At 47.0% G+C, this 18,991-nt stretch overlaps 1 protein-coding gene across 2 annotated transcripts in view; it reads right to left on the bottom strand.

Annotated features, from left to right (window-relative positions):
- The window catches only part of SRL (sarcalumenin), a 45,818-nt gene extending 39,303 nt beyond the window's left edge, over window positions 1-6,515 (bottom strand). For both annotated transcript variants that reach the window (XM_006266872.3, XM_059716215.1), the window contains exon 1: window positions 4,465-6,515. In XM_006266872.3, the coding sequence (XP_006266934.1) occupies window positions 4,465-6,145 (1,681 nt within the window). In that variant the 5' untranslated portion in view covers window positions 6,146-6,515. The remainder of the gene's footprint in view (window positions 1-4,464) is intronic.
- Window positions 6,516-18,991: the final 12,476 nt, after the last annotated feature.

An 18,991-nucleotide genomic window follows, 5' to 3' on the forward strand; every position in this document is an offset into this window, starting at 1 on the left:
TGACTAGCCCTCAGGGCTAGAGACAGACATTCAAAAAGCCTGAGCCTGAATTGATTCAATCTTTTTCAGGTTAGTCTAACCTGGCTAGGCTGAACCAGTTTGTAACCATATAAACATTCCCTTTGGACTGAGAAAATGCAGGCATATGCCTGCAGTGGCTCAGGCTGGAAGCTAGAGAGCACTAGAGCAGCCCTCCCTCCTGTCCACAGTGCTGAGCAGAGATGGGGCAGGGTGTGGCCAGGCCCTGGCAGGATGCTCTGATTAGGGAGGGGTGTTCCTCCCCACCCCCCTGCTGCTCCTGACCAGCCCAGCAAGGAATTTATAACAGAGCATTTATCAGCCCATGAAGAAAACAAAAGCCTCTCTCATTAGTTCAAGCTCTTCTTAAACATTTTTTCCAAGAAAGGAATGGAGGGACATTACCAGCTACCTGTTGATTAGCGCCAAAAAGCCTTGAGCAGACACTGTCCTGTCTGCCTTTGCCCTGTCTGCTTTACACAGACACGTCTCAGCATTAGCTTGCATACCACATTCTGGCTACAGTCTGTGCTGTGGGAGAGGGAAGGGGGGAATCCCTGCTTGAGCAGGAAGTACTTGGGGTGGGGGGAGCAGGAGGAAGCCAGGCAGGCCCTGCTGTGCCTGCAGTCTCTGCAGGAGCTCCAGCCAACCAGGGAGCAGAGGGGCAGGGACAGCCCTGCTGTGGAGCAGAGAGCCCTGCCCAGGGCTGCAAAGCATCTGGGATGCTGGGAGACTCTGGTTTAAGTTAAACCAGGAAGGGGTCTGGGACAGACTTTGTATAAACCAGTTTGATTCAAATTAGTTAAGTCTGCTACTACATTCAACCAATTTTATCTCAAACTGGCTTCAGTCATTTTCAAACTTGTTTATGTGCACTGAACATCTGTTCTGTTACAGGTTTAAATCAGCTTCTGATCCCTTAAACAGGTTTATGTGTAATGTCTGTCCCTAGCCCAGGAGAACTTGGTTCAAATCCTGCCTCAGCTACAGCATTCTTGTATAATTTTGGTCATGTCACTTTACCTTTTCCCTGACTAAATTCCCCAGTAAAATGGGGAAAATCTTTCCTTTTTCCCACCTTCTGTCTGTTTAGATTGTGAGCTCTTTGCAGCAGGTTCTGCCTTGTCCTGTGGTCCTTATTTTTCTTGAGGTCACTAGTAGTCATAATAATAACAGTGAAGGCTATAGCAGTACATGGGAGCACAAGGCAAAACTGCACTTTAATGTGCATTAGCTTATTTTAGTGCACATTAAAGCATCACAAAAACCCATGTGCTTTTGCAAATGTGCATTAAAATAAGCTAATGCATCTTTTTCTAGTACCTCACAATGGAGGTATTAAATTTAATGCACATTACAAAAAGTGCATTAATGAATGTGTAGATATGCCTACTGTATATACCAGATATATAGATAAATAGGGCTGTGCAAAACAGCACTGTTCCATTTCAACTTGCATTTTGACAGAACAGCTTTTTGTTTTGAATTTCATTTCAAAACTGCTGTTCCATTTAATTTCATCAAAACAGTTTTGCTGTTTTGACACGGTTTCGACGTTTCGCCCATAGGCTATAATGGGGAAGCTCAAAACAGCCTATAACTTTGTCATTTTTGGCCTGATTTGGATGAAACTTGCAGGAATGGTAGCCTCTTCTGAGGTCATGATGCCTGTCAAGTTTCAAAGAGATAAGTGCAGTGGTTTCAGGGAAACTGCACCTCATGCTGCAGACAAGCAAAACTCGTGACATGGGTGACACTGTGTGTGTGTGTGTGTGTGTGTGTGTGTGTGTATGTAAGGCACAGCAGGGTGAAAACTGCAGGCTTGCTAGCCCCTGCTGAAGCCACAAAGCCTGCCAGCTTTTAAGGAGATAGGTACAGGGGCTACTGGGTTCTGGGGCCCTGAACCTCTGGCTGCTGACAGGCAAAACTCGTGACATGGGCGCTTGTGGGACTGTGTCTGTCTTGGGGCGCAGCAGGGTGAAAACTGCAGGCCTGCTAGTCCCTGCTGCAGCCAGGAAGCCTGCCAGCTGTCAAGGAGACAGGTGCAGGGGGAGTCTGGGTTCTGGGGCCGTGCACCTCTAGCTGCTGACAAGCAAAACTCGTGACATGGGTGGGTGACACTGTGTGTGTTAAGAGGCACCCTTACTCAACTGACACCAAGGCAGAAAGCAGGGCAGTTCAAACAATGCTCCTGCCTTTAATGCAGTTTTTTCATCCCTCCCCCAGAGCACTGGGATTGGAAGAGACCTCAGGAAAGGATGACAGTCACTGGCCAGCTACACATTCAATAACGAGAGCACTCCCTCCCCCCCCCCCCTCGCTTCCCCCTCCCTCTCCTTAATTTAGTTTCTGTTTCCCTGCAGGCAAGCCCAGCTTGAGCTTTGAAACACAAAACGTTTAGAAAATTTTGAAACGTTACGACTTGCCTCTTCATTTCAAGGCTATTTCAAAGCTGGTTCATTTCGATTTTGCTGTTTCGAGCTCAAAACAAGTTGAAACAGTGTCAAAACGAAACTGCCGGTGAAATTTCGCACAGCCCTAATATATAGATATGTCTCCATTTTATTGTAAATATAACTATTACTGTTCAAAAAGTGTCTGAAATAACAGGGGTCATATGACAATACAGAAAAGAGCGTGCATGTGAGTGTGAATGAGCGTAGATGCCATAGGGGCCTGAGGCAGCTTCTACTACATTCCATGGAAAAGTTCCTCTGAAGACAGGAGGAGCAGGGTTGAGCCTGAGACTGGAACACCTCTCTATGAATAAAAGCATTCCCAGTCCTTTGTGTTATATTGGGCTATGATTACAGTTGACCAAATAAAGAATCTCTTTTTTTCTCAGGCATAGAACTATCCTAAGAATCTCAACTGAAGCTTAGGAACATCATGCAGAGAAAGGCCTTTTTGATTTGCCAAATAAAGCCACAGAGACTAAGCTTTGATTAAATTTGGCACAAAACATAAGCTTAGTAAGCATGTGTGTTTAAAAGTGTAGCAGTAAGCAGTGAGAGAGCATTTCCCCAAGTCGTAAGGTCAATCTACTGATAATCACTGACTAATTTATAGAATAAGTTTCATGAACATTTTTTAAATATTTGACAGATCATTTCTCATCACTCACCCAGCTTACAGATAGCAGATCCGCTGCTGACTGACCATAATGTGCGTTATGTATAACTTGGAAACTCAGCAGTCCTCACTAGCTCTGTGGAGCCTTCCTGGTAATATATAGGGTCCTGACATTCATTACGCAGCAGGTAGACAGACAGCTGTGGCCATACAGAGCTCCACTGAAATCAGTGGGGTTCCCAGCAGATGTAGCTTTTTGCTCAGTTTCTACACAGAAGGTTCAGGGCCTAGGGCTCTTTCTCATTGCTTGACATTAATGAACACCCAGTTATCCTCTCACTTTCCCTTTTGGAAAGACAATTATTTGTAATTAAACAAGGACCAGTGAATACCTTCTGCAAATGAACTGCAATCTGTGAAGGGACTCAAAAGACTCATCCAAGACTTCCCTGAAAAACCTACCTTTTTTAAACTGATATGGGCAAACAGAGAGCACAGCTCCCAATCAATGGATTCCTGCTCTAACCTGCAATTCCCAGTATAGCTTATATCCCTTGGTTTAATGTTTATCCTTGGAAAGTGCATAAACTGGACATTTTATCCAATCCAGACCCACCTGTTTTGTGTTGTCAGTACTGAACCAACACAAAATGGAAATTATCAGTCAAGAGGTAGAGAGGTTGGGCCTGTGTCCAGGTGTTTGTATTCTTTGGACAGGGTTCTCACTCTCAGGGTAAGTGAATGGGTGTGAATCACTATCATCTCGAAATTGCAATGCTTGGCATCCACTTGTGCCTCTCTTTGCCCTGGTGTAAATGACTGCAAAAGCACTGAGCAATTGAGAATCAGGTTCCTTTACCGTTCGATGTACAATGACATGAATGTGAGGTTGGTGAAATGTGCCAGGCTACATCTTGGGCATTGAAGTCTTGTGTCTATCTACAGGAAAGCACTAGGGAAAAATCCTTTTCCACCTACCACCTCCATCTCACACACACTGTGCCTCCTTCATTCTTGCTGGGGAGAAACCATCTCTATGGTTGAGAGAGGAGCTGGGTTCTTGTGGCAATGAAATTGGATCACTGTTGATCATGTTCCAGTGCACACTAACAGTGCAGAGGTGAAAGCCTTCATGGGCCTTACCAGTCCCATCCCAGTTCCATCCAGTATGTCTAGTACTGCACCTTCTAACCTTGGCAGAGCATGGGAAGCTGGTTAGAGTCACACACTGATAGCATAAGCATTAAGAAGAGGGCCATGCACATTGTGTGTTTTAATGTCTGACAAGCTCAGCTCCACTCTACATTTGCTAGTTCACTAGTCAAGGCTCTTGGGCTATTGCTACTGGCACACCTAGTAATAAAAAAGTCACACCTATTTCTCTGGGCTCAGTCTCAGCAACAGCAGGAGGATTGTTGTCAGGGGTGTTGCCTGTTTCTGCCACTATCTGTTCATCCACAGGTGGGTTTTTCACAGCAGCAGGGCTATTATTGTGAGAGTCCTCTAGGTGCTTTTCCTCCACTTTGCAAGGTCCATGCTCACAGCCTTCAGACTCAGACTTGGCTTCCTCTTTGTTGAGCTCTTCTTTGTTTACTTGGATGTGTTCTTCTGTATTACTGGCAGCTTCCTGAGCAGCTTCTAGGTCAGTGTCTGCTTCAGATTTCTCCTCTGACTTTGCTTGATCAGCACCCTTTTCTTCTGACCCTACTGAGCTTCCATTTTGGTCCTTTGACTCTGCCAGGTCAATGGCTTCTTCCTCTGACTCATCTAGGACACCACCTTCTTCCTCTAACTCTACTGAGCCATGGTCTTCTTCCATTGAGTCTGCCAGCTTGGCATCTTCCTCTGACAATACTGGACTATCCTCTTGTTCTTTAGACTCTGCCAGGTCAACAGCTTCTTCCTCTGACGCTGCTGAGTCATCATCACCCTCTTCCTTTGATTCTATCAGCTCAGCACCCTCTTTCTCCAACTCTACCGACCCATCATTTTGTTCCTCTGATGCTGCCAGTTCTGTGGCTTCTTCCTCTGACTCTACCAAGCCATCATCTTCATTTGACTGTGACAACTTGGCACCCTCTTTCTCTGACCCTGCTGGGCCATCACCCACTTCTTCTGATTTTGCTAGGCTGTAACCATCTTCCTTTGGCCTTTCTAGCTCAGTACCTTCTTCCTCTGACCCTGCTAAACCAGCACCCTCTTCCTCCTCTTCTTTTGACCCTTCTGGGCCATCATCTTCTTCCTCTGATTCTGCCAGGTCATCACCTCCTTCCTCTGATTCTTCATGGTTGTTACACTCTTCCTCATTAGAGTCTTCTGCTCCCACCTCTGAATGTTCTACTTGTTCAGGTAAGGCAGCATTTGGCTTCTCCAGATCATTTTCCAATGCGTGGCCATTGGCAAAAGTGCTGTCATTGGGTCTGTCATGATTTCCATTGCCTAAATCCTCCTCTTTGGTATGCATATCTCTGAAGATCTGGCTGGTTTCTTCTGATGCAAAGACTGCTTTGTCTTGGCTATTCTTATCTTGCTCCTTGTCTTGAGCTTGAGATTCAGCCTCTTGGCTGCCATGTGGAATCTTGCCCTCAGCTTCCACAGAGACTTCCTCTGACAGGGTCACCTCTTCCCAATGTGCTCCCAAGCCTGCTAGACCAGGTCCAGCACTAGGTGTGGCATCTCTTGATGAGGATAAGCCATCTCTGGCCTCTAAGGACTGCACATTCCTTTGGGATCCCTTGCTCATTTTGCTTTCATTTTCACCAGCATCTTTGTCATCATCATGACCTGGACGATTCTCTGCTGCTTTCTCCTCCTCAGCTAGTTCCTTTGCACCCTGAGGAATACCCTGCCTCTCTTTTACAGACAGGACCTCGTTCTCTTCAGAATCTCTATTTGAAGGAAAATCTTGTTTGTCCTTCTGGGACGCTTCACTTGTGGCCTCTTTCAGCTTGATTTCTTCTTCCTTGCTCTCTTTTGCAGCTTCATTCATGCTGCCTACCTGCTGCTCTTTGGGCAGTGGCTTCTCCATGCTGCCATCTTCATGAAGATTCTCCATTTCTTCTTCCTCCTTCTCTACACCTTCATTAGTTTTACCATCAGCAGCATGTGCATGCTCTGAAACTGATGAGGAGGCATGTGTAATGTTCACTTCATTGTCCTTCTCTTGGCTATCACTGTTTGAGCCATCATCAGGGTTATTTATATTGGCACCTGTTTTAGGCCCATGGTCATGTGACACTTCACTCCTGTCCTGGGCTGCTGCCTCATTGCTGTCTGCATATTGGAGAAAAATGTTCTTCTTGGGAGGTAAAGAGTCTGCGTAAAATACCCCTTCTTTCTCTTCCTCTAGGGTTGGCTCTGCAGCTGATAAGTGACTTTCAACAAGACTGGCAACATCTTCAGTGCCACCCGTGGCAGAAACTTGCAGTTCTAAATGATCAGAACATTATCAGTCAGTTTTATCAGAGCTTGCTTCTTCTCTTCACCTAGAAAGAGTCTACTTGTATCAACCCAATGTGGGGGTGTATTTGACAGTGGGTGGGTATGGATGTGCATGCAACCTATGCATGTGTGTACGTGTGTGTTTACATGTGTGCCTGCATGCATGCAAGAAACAGACAGAATTCTGTTACTTATGTTGCGCATGAAGACTCAGCATAAGTTACAACAATAGTATTTTGAGACTGTTACAAATATAATTAAAATCTATCCCTGTTGATTCAAGGGGGTCATAAATCCTCTTTGATTTTGTCTTGTTTTTCATGTTCCTATCAATAAGCTGGGTGCAAACAGGATCTGTGTTGCAGAGAATAATTATATTACATGATTGATGTTTAGGATATTACTGTAGCCCTAGAAAGTCATACCAATAATTATTCTTTTTGGACTACGCCTTTTTCTGTAACACTTGCTTTTCTTACTCATTTGTGCCCTCATGCTCTGCCCCACCAGAAGCAACATTAAGGAAAGATGTAAGCATATAACTTTCTTTAAAAAGCCAGCAAAGTGGCCTGGGAGACAACAGCTGAGCTCAGAAATCTGCACTTTAAAAGCCACTTGTGTTTAGCAAATTAAAAAATGCCCTTTCCGAGTTCTTTTTTCCTCCATAGCATTTTGAGGTTAGTCATTGTGGGTTTGCTAGGGTGAGATTATAGATGTTCTGAGGAGGACTGAAGGAGGGGATGGAAGGAGCTCTGGGTATCTTGTCACTGTCCCAATAGCCTGCACAAAGTCATTGCTCCAGGATGAGCAATGTCCTTTCCTTCTTAGCACCGGTGTGAATGACGGAGAGTGCACACCACAACACTTTTCCAGCTTGCTGCAGGGTCAGGGTGAGGGAGTGCTATTTATTGTGAGTGTCCCTTCATTAGGAAAACATTTGCTCTGCTGTGTAACTGAATGGAATACAATGAATTCATTTTGCATCCAGGGAGATGTCATCTGTATTTTCCATGGGCCTCTCACTGTAATTTAACATTAGTCAACAGATGCCTAAAATAAAATATTACAAGCTCTCCTGTCTCTGTTACAAACAGTTGCTGCTAGTCTGAATAATCCCCTGAAAAGTCTAATGCCTACATACCAGGGAAGCATTTCAGAGGAAAATAATTCCTTTGTACTCCAGCTGGCTGGCAGATCCCTATCAGAAACAAATCCAATCCTCACCCAGGCCAAAGGGAGGCCAAATGGGTAGATCCATCAGTATCTAGAAGATGGCAACCAGGCTTGAAATGGGCCATTTCTTCAGCCTTCTCCCACAACACATTGACACTCCTCCCCAAAGCCACACTCCCAAATGCCGTGCTCCAGAATGAATGGGAGCCCAGCTATGTGTGCCAGGCCCAGCCTCACCCAGCATAGCCTTTTGTCACTCTATTAGTAAATGTACTTTGGACTTACCTAGCACCACTTTTTGTCAAAAGATCTTAAAACATTGCCTTGCCCTGCCCTTCTCTGCCATACTCCACAGCCAAACAGTGTCCCAGCCAGCTAGTCATTCACAGCCCATGGAGTACAACACAGTTCAGCACAGTTCATCCAAGCATTGGCACTACAGAGAGAAAACTATACCCTCATATTGTTCCTAGACAAGTCCCAGGCCTATGTACCACAGATCAGATCACTTTCTTTCTCAAGGTATGCTTCATTTCTGATCAATATAAACAGGTACTTAGTGAAATCTCTTATTTCCAGTAGGCCTCCACTGAACGTTTAAACCTCATAACTAGTAACTAACAGCCAAGTGTTATACAAGGAAAGCAAAGTTTCTGGAAAAGCTAACCCATTTGTAAAAGTTTCCACACAGACTCCTTCAAACTTAGACATCCTTGTGCTGGATTAATTCTGGGGTGTACATAAAAATGGAAGTATTCACATCTGCAAAATCTGGCATGAGCATGTAACCAGCAGTGAGCTCTTCACATTGTTTGATCTTCAGCAAAACCCCAGAGAAGTTTAGCCTGCAGTGGGATGACATACTCACAGCAAGGAGTAAACAGGGAAGGCACCAGAATGATGCATGGGTAGTTTCAGCCAAAAAAAAAAAGTAAAAAAAATATTTTCCAAATGTTGAAATGTTTCTAGTTTTCTGTTTTGAAAGGGGCATTTTTGGTTTCAAACTTGATCTCAATTGATAATAATAAAGAAAAAAAATTAAGAGAATTGTATAACCTGAAAACAGGTTAAGAAGCCAAAGATGTTGGGTTAATGAACAATGATTTAGGGGGGAAGATTTTTTTCATTTTCAGATTAAAGTAAAATTAACTCCCTGCAAATTTGCCATGTTAGTTCTACCCAGATTGAATATTTTAAAAATATTTTTTGTTTCAGTAACTGGTATAACTTCTTCTGCCTTAGCTCAAGCAGATCCTGAGTTGGCAGGGTCCATGTCAGGGCTAGTGCTCAGCTGTGGTTGCTTTGGCTACCTCTATTGGCTCACAGTAGTCAGTCCCTTGAAGAGAAACTCTTCCCTTCTCTTCATCATGGGTTTATATTTTCAAGGTGGGAAGGGTATGCAAAGGGAAAGTAAAGCAGGGGCAGTTGCACAGTAGCAGAGGGCTGCCAGACAGGTAGGGTGGGAACACTGAGGGCATGGGAGGCTTCAAGAAATGGGGGAGGAAGGGATAAAAGAGGAGCAAACCTGCAAAGCCAGAAGGGAGAGAAAAACAGAAGCAAGAACAGTAGGTTGAGATAGAAGGAGATCAGGTAGGTGTGGAAGAGAAGCAGGAGTAGCCGAGAGGTGGATTAGGGTGATCAAAGGAAGGTCAAATAGCCAGATTGTAAGGATAAGAGGGACAGAAGGGGCAGGTCAGACAGGGTGGAAGGAACCTCTTCGATGCTACATGGATGTGCTGAGCTGGGAAGGAGCCAAGCCAGGTCACAGGATATGCTATAGCTGGTGCTAGTCTGTCGGAGAAGAGTGTGTGGAGCTGCCAGCCAGTGGGTGTGGTGACTCCACTCTGCAGCCCTGCCACCAGTGAGATCAGTGCAGATCCTTCTGCTTAGAAAAGCTCCTAGATGGGATATTTCCAGGAGGGCCCTCAGCTTTGCTCTTTGCTTCCCTACTGCATGGTCCAAAGTAGCCTCAATCTAGAGACCTTCAGGATATGTGATGAAGATGATCTCTTTGAGCAGACTTTTGAGGATGGCTGAGGGACATTGGGAAGGGGCTGTTAGGGAGAACTGGAGGGAAGAGAGGTACTGTGTTTTTTTGGAGACAGGCCGGTACTTGGTCAGGACATGTGTAGCCTGGATATTTTACCTCAAAATAAATATGGGGCAAAAAAAAAATGTTTGCCCTTTGGTCTGGTAACTTGCTGCAGCTGCCTGAAATCACAGGCAGCATGAGACAAGCCAGGTGCAAGTGACAGAGCAAAAAAATACCTTGAAAGGATTAAACCAGCATCTAAGTTTTGAATTCATTTGCTGCTACGTATTTGCCTGTGACCTTCAAGATGCTATATAAGGTCCCACCCCAACCCAATTTCTACCACCTTTTCCCTTTTTTCCCCCTCTGTGATCTTTAAATACATCAAACATCAAATTGTGCTGATCTGCAGATGGTCAACTGATGATCACGCTGCAGCAAAATGGGCCAAAGGTTATGGGCTTAACACCCTCTGACATTCCTCATCCCGGCTAAAAATATGTCTAGCAACTGCATGGTGGAAACTGAAGCAGCAGCTCCTTCAGACACAAAATAATAACAGGAACTAACCCATTGGTTACCTTCCCTGCTAGGGCTACCCCACAACAAGTACCCAATTAAGTCTATATCTTACTATCAAAAAAAAAAATCCAGACAATAGCATGTAATGATGTCCTCACCATGCATCAACTGGGAGGATATTCGACCTTCCCCAAGCAGATGGTAGAGGGATGGGAGTAGCGGGAGGGGAGCACAGTACAAGTTAGAACATCTCTCAGATGTGTCCTCCAGGTCCATTGTAAAATGACACTTGGTATCTCCCAGGACTTGGAGTTCTGTACTGTATGTTGTGGTGCCAAAACAGCTGAGTGCAGTTACAGCAGTAAGAAGTTATGTAAGAAAATGTACCTTGCTTGGATCACCTTAGGGACTAAATTACAAAAGAAAAGAAAGGCTGCCAGATTGCTGTTTGATAGTTCCTGAGAACTTTGTTGAGCCACTCTTCATGCCCAACCTGTAACGTGCTGCTCTCCTTCTCAAGATAACTTTGGAAACAGCAGGGCAGAGAATACTAGCTTCCAGACTCACACTCAGCAGCACAACTTTTCTACTAATGCTGAAACAACTGTTTTTCAGTCATAGTCACTGTGGCCATGCATAGTTGAAACAATTATGCTTCCCTAAAATGGAAGAGCAGACTTACTGCCCCTCAGAGTGTCAGCTGGTCTGTTGTAACAGTTTTCTATGTCTGCTTCTATCCCACAGTAAACTAATCTGGGGCAGTTTAAACTAGAATGAAACAGCTACTAAATTACCAGTTTAGCTTCCAATTACTACTGGGGAGAGTGGATGCACATAGCAGAACATAGCACCTTAGGGTGTGTGTAGACAATACGGGAGTTAATGTAGACCTCCCGAAAATGTTAACGTGGCATTTTTTTTTTTGGAGCGGTGCATTTTTGTTTGCACAAATAGTGGTTTTGAGCGAGTTAAGCCTCCTTCTATCATTCCCCACAGATGTCAGTAGAGGGAGTCAAATACCAATTTACCCCCTAGAATGTCTTTCCTACTGTATAGTGCATGTGAACCACTCAGTCCCCACCCCTGGACTCTGGTTGGGCAGTCCTGACTCTCTGGGAGTCTCCCCTGGGCATGGGCATGGTCACCCCAAAATCCTTGTCGCTTGCACCCACCTATGCTCATTTGGTCTGGTCTCTCTCCATCAGTACACAATCGCAAGGACCCCATCCCAATCCCAAAATATAAGCCGCGCGGGTTAATCCTCCCCTCCTGTTCATTCCTTTCCCTTCCCATTCCACCTTGGAATTTTTCACTAACATAACAGCTTAATAACTACCTATATCATAAGAGTAGCAGGTGGGTGGGTGTTTGTTGCCGCCCAGTTGGTAGGGGATTGCTGCTTATATGTTGGTGGTCTTCTGTCTTTTTGTTTGCTTGCTTGTTTATTTTGGACTACATTTCCCAGCATTCCCGAGCTCGTTGATCTTCATACAGTTTCCAAGGGGAAACCCTCCTGTTCCCTGGCCCGATGCACCGTCAGTCTATTTGTGTAGTTCCACATACGGCTTTTGGAGATGTGTTGTGAATTGTTTTATAAATGTTTTTGGAATGCTTTTCAAAATGTGGGTTGCTGTTTGGCTTGTTCCCCCCCACCCCCAACCTAACCCGCCAACAGCTAGAATGGGGGAAGAGGGGGAGGCATTTAGATGTGGATAATGGTGAGTAATGCCCCCCTCCCCCAAACCAGTTTCCCATTGGAACACCCCCGTTCCCTGCCCACGTACTGTTTGTGTAGTGCCACATCTGGCTTTTGGAGGTGTGTTATGAATTGTTTTATAAATGTTTTTGGAATGTTTGTCAAAATGTGGGTTGCTGTTCGGCTTGTCCCCATGCCCCTGCAGGGCTCAGTCACGTGTGGGTGACGGTGCATAATTCCCCCCTCCCCACAAGCCACTCACAGTCTAGAAAAGCAGCAAACCCCTAGCCCAGTCCTGATTTCCTCCCCCTTTCCCCTTCTGTCCGCCCTTCTACACCCCATCCACAACACCGCACACCCCTGTAGTCAAACATAGATTTTAAAGTGTTAAAAAAAAAAAAAAAAAAGAATTTATTTTAGAACAAAGTGCTCCTAGGGGTTGTTGTCAGCAATGTATCCTGCAAGACAATTGTGCACAAGGACCACTCAACCAGCCTCTCTTTGAGAATATCTCCTCAGTCCCTGTGCTGCTGCCCCATGTCTCTGTTGTCTTGCCACTGCCTGTCACACTTCTTGTTCCCATGAGTCCTTGAAAACCTCTCCACAGCTCTCACAGATATTGTGCAGGACACAGGCTACCACAATAAAGGGCATTAGATTTTCTAGATCCATGTGGAGCCAGCACGTAAGCGCCCTCCATCATCCTTTCAGTCAGCCAAACGCACATTCCACAGCCAACCTGCAACCGCTGAGGCAGCAGCTAAAAGCCAGCTTCTGCGGGTCGGTGACATTCACTCCATAAGTCTTCATGAGCCAGGGCTTTAGGGGGTAGGCAGCATCTGCTAATATAACAGGGGGAACAACAAGACCATGGCTCATTCCCTCCTCCACACCAGGTACATAGTGTCCTTTCTCCATGACAGCAGCCAGAGGGGAGTTTTGGAACACGTGCACATCATGCGCACTGCCGGCCCACCCTGTAAAAGTGTTCATGAACCAACCCAGTGGTCCACCACGGCTTGCAGGATCAAGGAGGCATATCCTTTCCTGTTTGTGTAAAGCCTCCCACTCCTTGCCGGGCACAGGACTGGGATGTGAGTGCTGTCTACAGCCCCCACGCAGTTCAGGAATCCCTTCTCATTAAAGCCATTTATGACTTGCTGTGGATTCGCCAGGCAGATAAGGAGATCGCTTCTAACAAAATTAAGCAGCTGGCATACCTCATGAGTCACCTGCCCCACTGTGCAGGCAGCCACGCCAAACTGGTTGGCAATGTAGCGGAGGCTGGATGGGCTGGCCAGTTTTACAATAGCCATTACAACCCTTTTGTCTCACAGGATGGCCCAACACATGTTTGTGTCCTGCCTCATGATGTGTGGGCCCAGCATCGAGACAATATGGTAGAATGTCTCCCTCTTCATTCTGAACATCTCCAGCCACTGCTGGTCATTCCAAGTGGTCAGGTCAATTTGTTTCCACCAGTCCAAGCTGCTCTCGCAGACCCACACCATGCTGATTCTGCTGGTCCTCCTCAGGTTTCTCAACAGAGCCCAGTCAAATTTCGCTTGTTCGTTTTGCTCTGTGTGTTCCCCTGAGTACCCGTTGTATCTTCTTAATGTTGTTGCTGTTAAAACAGGAGTGCAACTTGCCACTGAACAGTGTAGTGTTCTACTCCTACTGTTCCAGCAGTAATCCCTAGTTAAACAGCATTTGCAGTACTGCCACATCCTCCTCCTCCACCTCCTCCTCATGTTCCATGTCCTTCATCACGTCCTCCTCCTGCTCCGTGTCCTCCATCATGTCACGTACTTCATCCTCATTCTCTATTTTGCCCCTCTCCCAGCAGGAACCTCTCACCCATCTGCACCAAGCAGGGTGGCAGGGACTGTGTGTGTGTGGTTAGTCTGGAGCTTGGTGTAGTTGCTTTTTCAACACTTCACCCCAGCGCCCCAGGGCATTGTGCCTTTTGCATGAGCTTTGCAGCCACTGGTGTTGTGATGTAATCAAGCTTGAAAACAAAAAAAATGTTTTGCCTACTCCTCTCCTGGCTATTCAAAACTTTTGCCAGTTTAAGGGAAAACATAAGGCTGTGCTTCTGTAATAGAATTATTTTGCACGAGCAGGCAGTTAGGTATTGATGATTTTTGCAACATTCCTGGCCATTGAGCAGCCATCCCAAAGTACAAATGCAGTTGCATCAATATAAATGGGAAGTTTCATTCCATCTTCCTGGACTTTAAGAAGGCCTTTGACATGGTTTCCCACCACATTCTCTGAAAAATAACTTGGTGACTGTGGTATTGATACCTACACAGTCAGATGGGTGGCAAATTGGCTAGATGGTCACACCCAGAGAGTGGTGGTGGACGGGTCATTTTTGACCTGGAGGGATGTTGGCAGTGGAGTCCCCCAGGACTCTGTCCCAGAGCCTGTACTGTTCAACATCTTTATCAGCAATCTGGATGTGGGCATGGAAAGCACGCTGTCCAAATTCGCTGATGACACCAAGTTGTGGGGTGAGGTGGGCACACTGGAGGGGAGAGACAGAATCCAGCTATATCTAGACGGGTTACAGAGGTGGGCGGATGAGAATAGGATGGAATTCAACACAGACAAGTGCAAGGTGCTGCATCTAGGGAGAAGGAACCAGCAACGCACCTATAGGCTGGGGAACTCCCTTGTTGTCAACACAGTGGCAGAAAGGGATCTTGGAGTCATTGTTAACTCCAGGATGAACATAAACCACCAATGCGAGGAAGCGGTCAGTAAGGCTGACCGCACCTTGTCGTGCATCTACAGATGCATCATAAGCAGGTCCAGGAAGGTGATCCTTCCTCTCTGTGCGGCATTGATCAGGCCACAGTTAGAATACTGCGTCCAGTTCTGGGTGCCGCACTTCAAGAGGGATGTGGCTAGCGTTGAGAGGGTCCAGAGAAGGGCCACTCACATGGTCAAGGGGCAGCAGGGCAGGCCCTACGAAGAGAGGCTAAAGGGCCTGAACCTATTCAGCCTCCACAAGAGAAGGCTAAGAGGGGATCTGGTGGCTGTTTACAAATTCACCAGGGGGAACCAGCGCACCACCCAGGGTTACTAGGAATAATGGCTACAAATTGTTAGAGAGAAGGTTCAGACTGGACATCAGAAGACATCACTTTACAGCTAAGGGCTACCAGGCTCTGGAATGGGCTCCCAAATGAGGTGGTACTCTCTCCTACCTTAAGGGTCTTCTAGAGGAGTCTGGACAGATATTTAGCTGGGGTGATATGATCCCAGCACCCGTTCCTGCCTGGGGTCAGACCTGATCTGTTTAGGTCCCTTCCAACCCTAAGTACTATGATACTATGATCTACACACACCCTTAAAACAGTAATTTTCTCCTCTGCTCCATACCCACCTCCCAAGATGTAATACTAATAACGTGCCAGAATGGGAATTAGAATCCAGGACTAGATCTGTTGAGAGGGGAGATGGCAGAGAATGGAGTGCTCCCCACCCAAACTGTCCAAGCATGGACATCTCTTTCCAATTTTCTCCAAGGTCTTTGGCTCAGATCACAATCACTCAAGAGGGCTGGTGCAGTCAGGCTGCTTCAGTGGTGGCTGTGGTTAGTTTGAGCACTCAGCAACTTGTGCTTAGTTTCTAGAGTTGGTTGGGAACTTTCTGCTGAAATGTAGCATTGTTGGATTGGGGGGGTGTTGGGGGGGGATGAAAATAGCTTTTCCGCAAGCTGAAATTTTTCATAAGAAAATTATTATTTTGCTGAATGTATTTAGTATTCTGTCAGGAAAATCCAAATGTTGGGGTTGGCTTTACATTAAAATCAACATCCCCCTAAACTGCCATGTATGGTGGGAATTTAGCTCAGGTGCTTCTTGACCTTAGTTTCCCCTACGGCCTAAGCAACTTGGCTGAACTGTATTGCCATTGATACATAGTGATCAAGAGCTCCCCTGATGCACTGTTGTTGCTCAGTCAGAAGGAGCGGCTGGAGTGTACCCTTGAACATACAACCTGGCCAGGGAGCCTGGCCAACTTCCAGGAAGAATGCTTCTAGTATCAAGGACACTGAAATATGGTGACGGACTGTGAGGAAATGCTGTGGCCCTTCCCACCACAGGGATCTGACAGAAGCTTTAGGTGCTCTGCATTTCTGAAACCCAGAGATTAGCAGCATCAGCTTCTGTACCAGACAACTGGAGCAACCCAAGTGCAAGGTCACTTCTAAGTACATTCACTGGGGCTTTTTCTCTGAGCCGCAGCTTCCCCTTCCATAAAATACGGCTATTGGTGCTTCTCTGCTGGGTTTTGCTGGACGCATCTGCATGAGATGCTTTACTGTGCAGTAGACTGATCTATTGCACAGCAAAGCATCACTATGTAACTGTGCACTGAGCTACTGCACAGTAAAATAAGCTAACACACAGTACATCTACTACTTGTATATACAGGTAGTAGATATACTGTGCAGTAGTGCACATGTAGATGCTGACCAGGAACAAATTTGCTCCCAGTCAGCCAGACCAGCAGGGGGCAGCCTCAGAGCAATTATATAAGCACCCAAAGATTGTTGACTAGAAACTGTCCAGAGTGTATATGGTCTTGGGGGTGCGCTGTGGGCTTGAGGTTTGTGAGCAGCCATCTTGGCACCCTATTGCAGGGGTGGGGAAGTACCAGTCAGCAAGCATCTTCTGGACATGGTGCTCTGTCCACTGCTGTTGGGGAGAAAGTGAGGAGCGTCCATGGCACACTCACCACATGCGCCCAGGACAGCATCCCTGGCCAGGCTGAGCATTTCCCTGCCTCCAGAGACCCCTGCCAGGCTGAACCTGTCCCCTCCAAATACCCCTGGCACCCAGTCAGCTGCATCTGGAACCTACAGCTCTCCCAGGCTGCTACAGGAGGTCAGAGCAGGGCAGGAGCAGTCCTGGATCTGCTTAATCCTATAAGGAGTAAATCTGCTTCCAACAGGGTGCACGTAAAAATGCTTTTCCAGGGCCGTACTGAAGTTACTGTGCAGTAATCCAAACACCATTAATTGCACCTGTAGATACACCTACCGTGGGCTACAATGAATGTATTTCCAGCAGCCAGGTATCCTATGCTCCTACAGCTATAACACTTCATGGAGTTTACTTCTCCTCCTCCTCTGGCTATAGAACAGAGGTGGACAAAATATGACTCTTGGGCCAGATCCAGCCCATGGCAGGTCCCTTGGTTGTGCCTGGCCCAGGCACGGTCCAGCCTGTGGCACGTCCTGCTACCCCTGGGCACGCAGTGGGGCTGGGATGGCTCTGCAGCTGGACTGCATTTCTAGGCAGCCCAGGTGGCAGTGGTTCTTTCCAGGTGCCACTGCCGCTGGCCCCAGCCCCATGGTATTGGCGGGGACCCACGCATACCGCCCCAACCCCAGCTCGCTCCATGCCTGCTCTGGACCTCCTGCCCATGCTGAGCAACAGTGGGGGCCAGGCAGAAGCTGCTGTTAGGCACGGGGGAAAAGCAGCCCCTCCCCCTCACTGCTGCCAAGGCCTTCTTGCTGCAGCCACCCACCCATACCTGGTCTGCCCTGCAGCTTCTCTCCACTGCCACCTCTGCCCCACTGCAATGACAGCGGCAGAGAGGAGCTGCAGGGCAGCCGGGATGCAGCATCCAGGTGGCTGCAGCAAGAAGAGCCCAGCAGCAGCAAAGGGGAAGGGCCACTTTTCTCCCATGCTGAGTAGCAGCTTCTACCCTGCCACTGCTGCTGCCCAGCATGGGCCAGATCAGGTGAGGAGTGGGCCAGAGTCAGGAATGTGTGCATGGGTTCCAGCTGATCCTCTCCAGCCGGGGTGAGTCCGGAGCAGGTGTGGGGTGGGCCAGGGTCAGGGCTGGGACTGTGCGCGCAGCTGCTGCTGGGTGCTGGTAGCACGGAGGAAGGGAGGAGCCACAGGGCATGCAAGCTCCGGGCTGTTGGAGGAGGCTTGAGTGCTGACCAAGCCATGACAGCTCCCCAGAACTGCCTATGTGGCCCACGGGCCCAAATAATTGCCTGCCCCTGCTGTAGAAGAATGCTGTCTATGGCAGTGACACTCTAAATAGGTCTTCTGTCCTTGGCACTATACAGACCCTAAAACCAGACCAAGTAACCCTGCCAAATATGTATTTGTTTCTAATTCCAATAGCACTACGGCTGCCGGGGAATTTTTCCTTCAATTTGGAGCTACAGGCTGAAAATGTTGAGGATGGAGGAGGGTCTGGTCCTCTATACGACAGACTGGAACAGGTGGCTGGGCTAAAGAGACACCCCACCAACAGAAATAGAAGCATAGGGTAGGGGACACACAGCAGAGAAGAAGCAGGAACGGGCATGCTCTGTTTTACTCTGCAGCAAATACTGTGCCCTCAGTGTGACCACAGAGATATTTTTGTCACCAGCAGCTAATTTAGAGATCAACATGTCTACAGTACGCTGTCATTGGCACAAAATACAGAATTAAGGAATAAAACATTACTGAACATTGATAAAGAAGTTTACCAAGGCAACACTTCAGGAACTGATCTGAAACAAGGCATTTGTCTCTACAGCCAAAGAGCTCTGAGTGGCTAAGCAAACGTGCACCATAGCTTTGCTTTTGCAAAACCTCACTAGGTGGATTCCAGTTTTTCAAAATCCGAACTCATAGTTTCATAGTTGGTAGGGTAGGAAGGGACCTGAGCAGATCATCAAGTCCAACCCCCTGCCATGGGCAGAAAAGCATGCTGGGGTCAAATGACCCAGGCAAGGTATCTATCTAGCCTCCTTTTGAAGACCCCAGGGTGGTTGGTTCTAGCTCCTAGCTGCCCTGACTGTGAAGTAGTGCCTCCTGATATGTAGCCTGAATCTACTGTCAGTCAATTTATGGCCATTATTCCTTGTTACTCCCAGTAGTGCTCAGGGGAACAGGGACTCTCCCATTGCCTGCTGGTCTCCCTTGGCCAGTTTATAGATGGCCACCAGATCACCTCTCAGCCTTCTCTTGTGGAGGCTGAACAGGTTCAGGTCTCATAGCTTCTCTTCGTAG

Source organism: Alligator mississippiensis, chromosome 13 (genome assembly GCF_030867095.1).
Source record: "Alligator mississippiensis isolate rAllMis1 chromosome 13, rAllMis1, whole genome shotgun sequence".
NCBI classification, from domain to species: domain Eukaryota; kingdom Metazoa; phylum Chordata; order Crocodylia; family Alligatoridae; genus Alligator; species Alligator mississippiensis.